General features: G+C 33.4%; 1 protein-coding gene across 1 annotated transcript; it reads right to left on the bottom strand.

Annotated features, from left to right (window-relative positions):
* Positions 1-425: 425 nt before the first annotated feature.
* TRIADDRAFT_60846 (uncharacterized protein) lies at positions 426-8,129 on the bottom strand (the record flags this gene model as incomplete). Its single annotated transcript, XM_002116782.1, has 27 exons — positions 426-537; positions 679-873; positions 1,130-1,296; positions 1,533-1,691; positions 1,887-2,033; positions 2,173-2,274; positions 2,405-2,534; positions 2,640-2,839; positions 2,954-3,466; positions 3,692-3,876; positions 4,001-4,088; positions 4,190-4,273; positions 4,363-4,530; positions 4,652-4,828; positions 4,910-5,036; positions 5,175-5,247; positions 5,411-5,501; positions 5,588-5,728; positions 5,878-6,015; positions 6,146-6,211; positions 6,371-6,625; positions 6,705-6,882; positions 7,078-7,233; positions 7,308-7,436; positions 7,576-7,637; positions 7,759-7,887; positions 8,073-8,129. The coding sequence occupies 27 exons, from the start codon at positions 8,127-8,129 to the stop codon at positions 426-428; spliced, it is 4,029 nt and encodes a 1,342-aa protein (XP_002116818.1).
* Positions 8,130-10,922: the final 2,793 nt, after the last annotated feature.

The raw sequence follows: 10,922 nt of genomic DNA, 5'->3' as shown, positions 1-10,922 counted from the left end.
GGTAGGCGCTTTTATCATAACATTTCGTAAGTTGTACAGCACAATATACCCAAAGATCATCACTGAAAATATCATTATAAACAAATATATTATGATGCAATATACAATATGCAACCTTGAATTTTGCATCATCGCATATGTGGTGAAATAGCATACAACGGTACACTTGCTTAAATTCCTTTTCAGTTGCTAGGCATAAGCCGGTATGCTGTGATATTTATCCATCACTTATCAAATTTACCGGCTGAAAGCAACCGGAACAAACAAACAAACAGACATTCAAACAATACGCAAGAGCCTTCAATACGACCGTAGCTACAACAACTTGCTAATACTAGTTACTTTAAGTAAAAAGTTTATCAACTGCTGTACCGCCAATACATAATCAATAAACTTTATGAGAAGCTATTGTATTAACCTAATATCTAAATTAATTTAGCATCTTTTGCCATGCCATAAAATATGCTTTCTTTCCTTTCTAACAATACCGATGGAGGATCAAATTCAGCGATACGTCCATCACTCAATACCATTATCCTACAATGACAATGGCAATTAAGTTATCTCCAAAATAAATTCGCAAAGCAGAACATGATCTTTGCTACTTATCATGACTTAAAGCAATAATTTCTAAAACAGTTGCTCTGCAAGAATATCATCGTACTATTAAATACCAACCTTGTACTATCCATAATAGTATTTAAACGGTGAGCTATCGTCAAAATTGTATAACTTGCAAATTCTCTTCGAATTGTCTCTTGAATTAAATCATCAGTTTCCAGATCGACAGCTGCAGTTGCTTCATCTAGAACTAATATCTTCGACTTACGAAGAAGAGCACGTGCTAAACATATCAGCTGTCGCTGTCCAACACTATAAAATAGGGGTATACCAAATTATTTTCATAATCACTTAATCATGAGTAACTTAGCAAATTGTGTTTACTACCACTTTAGTAAATTATTACCACATACAGTACTAAGGCAATCCATAACACAACACATTACCATGGTAATTTTGATCAAAATATCAAATATAATTACTATTCCTAAATTATATAATTGCCTTAAGTTACTACTTGCACAGCGCTAGTGATCACCTCTGCGGAGACACTTGTACAACCACCTACCTCAAATTATCACCACCTTCACTAACTTGAAACTGCAACTGATCTTCCAATGAGCTTATAAAGGTTTTTAAATGGGCATGTTCAAGCGCAGACCAAATTTCTTCATCATTATGGTCTTCAAAAGGATCAAGATTCATACGAATACTGCCAGAAAAAAGTACAGGATCCTAAAGAATGTAAATCATTAACTAAGTCATACAGAATTATTAACAGGTGTTCTAATATTCCACTAATAATTTTCTTAGGCTATCTTTACAATTCGGAAGCAATAACGTTGCGAAATATTTCTGTAGAATAATGCTATCAGCACTACTTATTATAGCTCTTAATGTAATGCTGACACTTTATATTGATGATAGTATCGTCATTTAATAGATTAAACATTGTATGATAAATATGGTACCTGAGGGATAATAGAAATCCGTGACCTTAAATTATGCAAGCCCACTTTAGAAATGTCTACTCCATCAATAACGATTGAACCACCAGCAGATTCAATGATACGAAACAATCCCAAGGTTAAAGATGATTTACCTGCACCAGTACGCCCAACAATACCGATCTACGAGTATATCGTTCCAAAAATTCAACAGCCCATATACGGCCAAAAGCATAACTAATTAAATGCTGCTTTCAATAGCGCAAGCAATGTACATACGCTACAACAACTTTAATAACTGCTTCGAAGTATTACGTGGTCTCCCAAACTTTGCAATTAGATTCAACTTGATATACAATTACAATTATGTTTACTGACCTTTTCGCCACCAGAAATTACGCAATCAATTCCTTTTAAAACAAGATCTAAATTGGCACGATAACGAGTTTTATAATCCATAAATCTAACTTCACCAGTTTTCGGCCATTGATCATCCGGTTTGCTATCCTCAATTTCCCACGGAGCCTACAAATAAAGTTGTTACCGTTACAGCAATAATTGAATCATATTACAATCATACCAAACAATATAACATTGACATTTTGTTAATCAAGTAGGTAGTTGGAGTAGGATAGACTATGACACTAGCAAATTCTATACTCACTTCCAAATCTATATTTGAATACTCTTGTACTCGTTCAACAGCTACAATATTTGCTTCTAATTCTCCGGTCATGCGCACCATCATATTTAATGTTTGAGTGATCTTTATAAGAGTTAGCATTAAGGTTGCTCTTAATTTTGTAAACGTACAGACTTAATAACATAAGTCACACGAAATGAACTAAAATTACTCGTCCTCATAATCTCCTTAAGGACAAACAATACCAACCTACCTGAAGAGCGTATGTAATTGATAATCCAACAATACCAGCAGGAATGTTACTGCCTCGGCCAACAACCGCAAAAACAGCAGCAAACATAACTATACAATTACCAACAAATTCTAATCGAATCGCCAGCCATCTTGACATCATTGTTAACAGAATAAAAGATAGCCAGCAACAATCACATTAACTTGTATACACGTGCTACATAACTTAAAAGTTAGCAAAACCGAGCATGTCTTACCTGTTTGAGGAAATATAAGGATAATAGGCCATTTGATTAACGTCAACTCTCTTATCACAATCCATGAAAAATCTGTCTTGAACTCGATAGCCACGTATTGTTGTAGCACCTTGCACAGTTTCACCAAAATGAGAAAATATTGGAGACCGACTAACGGATTCCAAACGTTTCAACTGGCGCGATGTAGCAATATAAAATCTCTACACAATATTACAAGCATGAAAATCTTAAGTAGTAATTCTTAAAATTCTACAATCAATTCTAATCGTGATAAGGCTTTATGGACAGTAAAATAAGTAAATATATCTATTTACCTGAGTAAAGATGTACAAAATCATCAAAGGAACAATAACAGCCATAAATATAGGAGTTGATACAGAGATTACAACTAAAGTGCTAAGAACTGTAGTCATCATGATCAGAAAAAAGTTAAATATCCTTGGAATTATTTCATCGATAATGTTCATATCTTTAGAGAAACGATTTACAACTCGTCCCAGCGGTGTAGTATCAAAAAATGACATTGGAGCATGTAGAACACGTTCCAACATACGACGATGTAGTGATCGTGAACCATTTAAAGCAGCAACTGCACCAATGACGCTAGTAAGAAGAGTTACAAATGCTCTACAGCCACCAAAAGCTCCATAGACACCAAGATATAAATCTCTTGTTTCTGCAGTAGAGTTTACAATTACGCTCCATTGCGCTAGCCAAACATTAGCACCAACACTTAGACCTTCAGAAGCGAAATAAAACAGAATGACCAAGGTTGCAGGTATCCATCCCCAAGATCGTAAATAACTAGTAAACACCGAAAATTTGACCTAATGGTAATTTGCGTTAAAAATTAGATTATATAAATATGTATTCATTTGAAACAAATTTCTAAGAAGTAATTGACTCATAGTCAATATCATACAAGAAACTGTAACAATCAACTTGCTAACATTGCCGACTGCTGCTTTTTCCATCTCAATAATCTTCTTCTTTTCCATTAATTCTTTAATTTGCTTCGCAATAGATTCCTTATCCTCTTGTACTGTACTTACACGACCACGACTTGATTCAGAAAAAGACAATTTATTCATAGAATCGTTATCGCCAACAGATAACGACCCAGTTCGACTCCCTTTACTAGATCGTCTAGACATCTCTTGGTCTTCATCACCACGATGCCAACGATCATGGCTACCGTCTGGTAGCTCCAAGTGACTTGTTGAGGCTATTTCATCATCTGTATCAATCGAGAAGAAAGTAGTATAACAATTTATAGCGCTGACAATCATAATTTTAAGACCTATCCATTTCTCTGATTGTAAGTCCACAGAACGACAATCTAGCATATATTGTCATCTTACCGGGACGATTTGTTTCAGTATGGGCGTATGTCGTGAGAAAATCAGCAAAAGCTCCTTTACTTGATAGCAATTCGTTATAACTCCCAGACTTGAATAATGTAGCAATAAATTAAATAAGAACCTTATTGCTAACATGTATTAACTATTTACTGAGAAGTTATAAAAAATTATTTTATCATGCATTATTACTTCGACTATTTCACCATCTTCCAAGACAATAATGTGATCAACGTACGGCAAAAATCCAACAGCATGTGTTACGAATAATCTAGTCTGTAGGTATTACAAGAAATAATTAAAAGTTGTGGCTGATAAAACAATCTACTCGTACGAAGCAAAGAACGCCGTAACTTAATATTCACCTTATGACGTAACATTCCAGTATGTCCTATAACGTTTTCAAATATGTGTTTACCAACATGTGCGTCAACAGCACTCAAAGGATCATCAAGCATATACACATCACTATTAGAATAAACAGCTCGTGCTAAGCTGACTCGCTGCTTTTGACCGCCGCTCAAGTTAATTCCCTAATATCGAAGCATATATTTAAATCGCAATAACATTTATCAAAATAATTCTTTAGAAAATAAAGAAAAACGTGATAGCAGAGAAACACTAGAGGTGTTATTAGTAAAAAGATTTAACTACCTTTTCGCCTATTTCAGTCTGATCACCACCCGGGAGCATTTCTAGATCTGGTTTTAGTGCACATGCATCTACGCATTGGCTATACCTTCCTCTAAATTGATCATTACCAAAAAGAATGTTTTCTTCTAAGCTAGCATTCTTCATCCAAGCTTGCTGAGGAACATAAGCTACAGAACCCTATAAATTGAATTATTGGCATGGCTACATGAAAGTAAATGTAAAACTAATAAAAAATTAAACAAGATATGAAGTATTAACCTTAACGTAGACGCTGCCATTCATTTTTTCCATTTCTCCGAGAAGTGCCGAAAGTAAAGATGATTTTCCACTACCAACATGGCCAACGATCGCAACAAGAGAACCAGTTTTAACTTTGATATTTATCCTAAGGCATACCATTTACAAATTATGAAATTTAAAGTACACCTTTGTGATTGCATGACATTAAAGATCCAGTTATTTACAAAATATTTCAGATCAAAATTAAATCTAGGTATTCAATTAATCTCTTTCAACAGCTTACTTAGATAATGTCGACTTTTTATCTTCTCGTTCCCAGTTAAAAGTGCCGTCTTCAATTATAACCGAATTACCCTCTTCCAATAGTAACAAATGCAAATTATATATTGTACTTTACAAATCCAATTATACATAATAACATTACTCTTCATCACGCATGAAGAGATCTTACATCTTGCACATGCATCACAAGATAAATACAAAAATGATTCATGAAATAAATTTCTGTAGCGCTCATACCATATTTAGGAGGCATAACACGTTCTACACTATTAGGGTCTAATTCTTCATTCTCCAAAAAGTTAGATAAACGCTTTACGGAAACACTAGCCTGCACATTTGAAATAGAATGATTTGAAAAGGAATGCTATAGGAACGACTATGAACTAGTTAGAAATAAAACCATTTCATATGTACCTGAATTATGCTAGATATAACAGCGGGTAGCATACCAATTGGAAATCTTAAAATATTAAAGAGGGATAATCCAACAAAAGCCTTTTCGGCATTTAGTTCGTTACCAGTTAATACATAAGTAGAAAAGGTAGCCAAAGCAACCTAGGCGATAACACGAAAACATATAAAATACAAAGTTGAATAACGAATATTTTTTAGCGATAATTTCATCATAGAACGTGAATATGTGCAGCAATAATAAATTATGTAAACTAGATATCCTTAATAACTCCTGCATATCTTAAACGTACCAAAAAAGGTGCATTGCCCCAAGCAAACATGCCAACTGCATTCAGCAAAGAACTGTACAATAACTGTTTCAGTTCGTTTGAACGGATAGAGAGTACCTTAGCTATAAACGATTTTTCCCACGCATACAATTTTAATACCTAAAGGTTTCAATCGTAAAATATTTATGAGTACGTAAATTTTTACTCCACTTAAGATGACGACAGACATTATGAAATTAATGCCGATTCCAACAAAGTATATTGACTTTATGTTCCATTTTTTTAGCACCTTCACACCATTCAAGATTTCATTCATAGTTTTAATCCTTTCGTCGGTCAATTTCATTTGTTTGACCTATAATATTCATAAGAAGATAACTATAAATATAAAATTTGTTCTACAACTTGTTTATGCAGTAATTCTCTTATAAAAGAATGGTTCAATTATTTCAATACAGGAAAATGCCCTTTCCATTCGATAAAAATTATACTGAAATGGTATCAAAATGATTACTTGAAAAACTCTTGCTTTCGTTGAAACATATGCATTAATTGGGATCATCAAAATCAAAACAGCTAAACCGGCCATTACTGAAGGTCCTAAGATATCCCATAAGAAATACATAGATACTGCAATTTGAAATGGAGCTGACCATATAATGTGCAAAAATGTCATCAGATCCATAAAACGTTGAGCATCAACAGACATTAGATTTACTATCTCTCCAACGGTTGACTTCTTTCTCGCAGAATTTGATAAAACCAGAGCCTAATTCATATTAATCATTATTAGTTTCCAAAGCAATGGGAAATCATTACCGTATAATATGGCAAGCAGAGTACTCTACCTTACGATACACAGCCCAAATGACACCTGACCGAATTCTCATTCCTGTGACTAGACAACCGTGAAAGTACTGATGAAGGACACATGATTGCACAAATGCTGTTCCAAATAATAAGAATGTATATGCAAATCCAGTCCAAGTTGGTATGCTCTTATCAGCAGTAAAAGCTATCAACTGTCTGTAAAACAGCAAATTTTAAGAGTTGAATTATTAAATAACTTAAAAAGATTCAATGTTGGTGTGAGGAATAAAACAAGCTGTCTCATCAAACTAGTTAAACTGAAATAAATAAATAATCGATGTTTATTTCAAGCATAAACTAGATATACTTTATGCTCATTCAATAATAGCTTTATAGATCATAATAGCATACCTCAAAAGTTGCGGGTTGACAAATACCAACATATCTTGAACTAATTTCATAAGGCCAGCCAGCAGGAAAGTACCTCCGTAAGCTCGTGTTAAGGCCATTACAAGGGATGGCCCTTTACCTTTACGTACAATGACGCCATCTTCCGATGTGATTTTTCTGAAAATTAAATTACTGAAATGAGCAAATCATTCTACTTCAATGTAATTACAGCAATTCAAGCTATTTCATACTTCGATTTTTGCATCTCTTTTTGCCATTCACGGGAAAATTTCATACCTATAACATCACTCTTATCATGATCATTCAAGTCCCACAAGTCCTTTTCAGTTAATGGGTTTTTGAATCCTTTCATCATTATACTACATAATTATAAATAAAATAAAATTTATTATAAAGCGTTTTCTTTATTGGAAACACGCAATCATTCTAATCTTTAATGTAAGTATGGTACATTGGCGAGGATAAGTATGTCGCTATTTCAATAATAGTGCTATTTACCCATTCATCCACCAAAATAAGATCTGAGAAATAAAGGAAGCTTCCGATTCTGGATTAGGTGACTACATTTTTAGGATTATAAAGACAGATTTATCAGCATAAACATTTGGTATGACATCCTGCAAAATTTACGCCATCCTTCTTTAATTAAGTACTATAAACAGTAAGTTAATCATAGTATACCCTTTCAGAATCCCGACGTTCTGCTGCACAAGATCGATCAGCCCATATTGTTTGCACAAACATGCATACGCTGATAAGAAATACCATACAAAATGTGACAAATCTCAGTAATCCTTCTGGCATCTGATCCTAGTTATGATTAAAATACGCAAGTTACCCCATGAAGCATAAAACTCATTACATTAAATCTTCAATTATTCATTACAATTATCGAACAAATTTCCAATAAACAAATACAAAACAAATTCGATTACATATTCAGGTCGATTGATATTGATATTTTTTTCAATTAACAGCTACGTGTAATTGCTTACTAGAAGAATGTAGTACGATAACAGTGTTCTAATCTTGATAGTGTAAGCAATAGCCATCGTAAACCAGTAAAGGAATAACAAGCCTGAAGATATAACACCTCTGCTCCACTCCGTCCGCAAAGTAGCAACCGATAGAATCTGTTACATTTATATCAAAATCGAAATGATTAATTGACTATGCGTCGGCGAAACAACGACCGGGAAGAGAAAAGGTACCAAATTCCAAGACAAAACAATAACACATCAACTTTTTATTTCCTTGTATGATCTAATTATAGCATAGAGATTAATCTTGTAAATCGTAAACGTTATCATAAAAAATTTTTAATTTACCATTGCTATCCATGTTACTGATGAAGTCAACACATGAACCCCAGGAGTTTGACTTGATTGAATATCGGCTATCGTATACACCAAATCAATAAAAGGTGGAAGTATGGCAATAACGGAGAAAGTCTTTTAAATATCAAAACAAATTACAATTACTATTATCATCTACCAAACTCATGACAACTCAACCGAATTTGATGTACATTGATAAACAAATACGTATTACCACTTTCTTTCACATACAGAAGTGGTTAGTAACCGTAAGAATACTCGTACTAGTTTAAACATGGTTATTGCTATCAAATCATGTTAAATTAAGACGTGAACATCAAATTGCCAAACTTATTAATGAATTGATCATGTTGAACAATGAATGACTCGTTTTAATTCAATGTCTGCTACGATCACTCACAGAATGAGAAATTGTCAGGATTAGCGTTAAAAATGATTTAAGATCCCTACCATATTATCGATATTAGTACTATTAGTAAAATACTATAGTCAATAGAATAACAAGTCAAAAGAGGATAGAGATTGGATCCGAGTTAACAGTAGACGCATGGATCATGCTCTAAATTTAGCAATTTTAATGACATCCACGATGCTGTTATCATTACCAATTTAAATTTGTATAGTGTTGATGGAACTTTTTTACCAAACTTTGGCTGACATTCTGGTCTCCGAACTAGCACAGGCATGTAAAAAAGCGAAGCCAAGATCATAAGAGCAGGAGGTATGATTAAGATGATCGCATTTTCAAAACATAATGTAAAATCTGGCCAAGGAGCGGAATTGTTCTAGATTGTACATAAGAATATAGTAGGTTCGCATTATTGTTTTTGTGAGTTTTCGTTAGCAATAATAATTAAATATAATGATTCAATTTCATTAACATTGCCATTATCTATTTTATGTTGTATCTATGCTATCATGAATTCATAAATCATAATTTGTGGATTTGATGTGCGCGCATGCAGCCAATATCAACTTTCAAAGTACTAAAATGTATATCATAAATTTAGAACATACTACTATGCATATCTAAAATAATACGGTGTAAATACTTGATTGGTTATCTTGGTTTAAATAAATTTAGGTTTCTCTATAATAATACATATTAAACTCTACCAAAATGAATTGGCTCCCATCATTATAATATTATACTTCAAACAATAAAGAATTTAAACTTAGATCATTACTGATCTGAGCGTAGCGAGTTGGTCATATCCTATCAGCGCACCAATTTAATATTATGGCAATAACAAAATGTATGAAAAGCAATAGCAATACATATTCACTTAATTATACGTCAGAAATTTTTTTTAGTTTTGTGATTATCGTCAGTATTGATGCACACTAATAAGCAAGTAAGAAAGAACAGTAACTAATACAATATCATACAGTCTATCTTCTAAAATTGATCACCATTACGATTATATTCACAAGTTACTTGCCGGTAATAAAGATGCAGTAGCCTACAATACTATGCAATAGATAATCGCTATCTCAGAAGTAACGTTACTCTTTCTTTCGATCAGAAGATAGCGGGGAAAATGATTCAATTAAAGAAGCACTACCAATCATTTATCTACGAATATATTCACAAGTTTTTTACAGGTAATAAACTTGCAGTAACATAAAATACTATGCAATAGATAATCGCTATCTCAGAAGTAACGTTATTCTTTCGTTCGATCAAAGGATAGCGGGGAAAATGACTAAATTAAAGAAACACTGCCAATCATTATCTAGTAGCGGTTTAATTATTTCAGTAACGGTTTATTTGATGTGCCTTCATTAATCAAATAGTGATACATTACAAGTTGGGTATAGTATTGCTTCAGTATGTATTTCGGGGAGTATAGATAATTGTAAGCAAATAAGGTTTATTAACTAATCAATTCATTTAAATCTGTCCATCCTATCTGATGATCCAATCCGCCTTTGAAACTGATTTTAAAGTTGATATTAATAGTTTCGGAGCAAATTGGTAGTACCGTCAATAACCGTTTATCCATTGACTCGCATTGCATGAATGACCATCTAAGCATAACATATATTTAGTTCTTGGCTTGAGAAGATGGTACGTATTGTATACTGTACTTGTATAGTACATGCTGTATACTTAGGAATAGTTTAATCAAATAAATAAATAAATAAAGACAGCATAAAGAGTGAGATAGTTGTACAACATTTCCGCCAGATCTGAAACGGTCCCGGTTCCATGTGTAGTACTTTACAGTGCAATTATATTACTTTGGTGGACTCAAGCTTTATGTACTCGCATTTTTATTCTGCCTCATGCGTCGGGGGTAAGGTCCTACAAGGGGGATAATTACTAAAACAGGCGTAGCTCATTTATTATTGATATCCAACAACTGATTAACATCGATATACATTTGCTCCATTTTGATCCGAGTTAACTAAGCAACAGTACAGGAACGTGATTTATAATGATTTAGTGTACAGAATAATTTCATTTCCAACCGGGACTATTTCTTGTGGCAGTCCAGTAGTATC

Source organism: Trichoplax adhaerens, genomic scaffold (assembly GCF_000150275.1).
Source record: "Trichoplax adhaerens TRIADscaffold_18 genomic scaffold, whole genome shotgun sequence".
Taxonomy (NCBI): Eukaryota; Metazoa; Placozoa; class Uniplacotomia; order Trichoplacea; family Trichoplacidae; genus Trichoplax; species Trichoplax adhaerens.
This window is presented reverse-complemented; position numbering and strand designations above follow the sequence as displayed.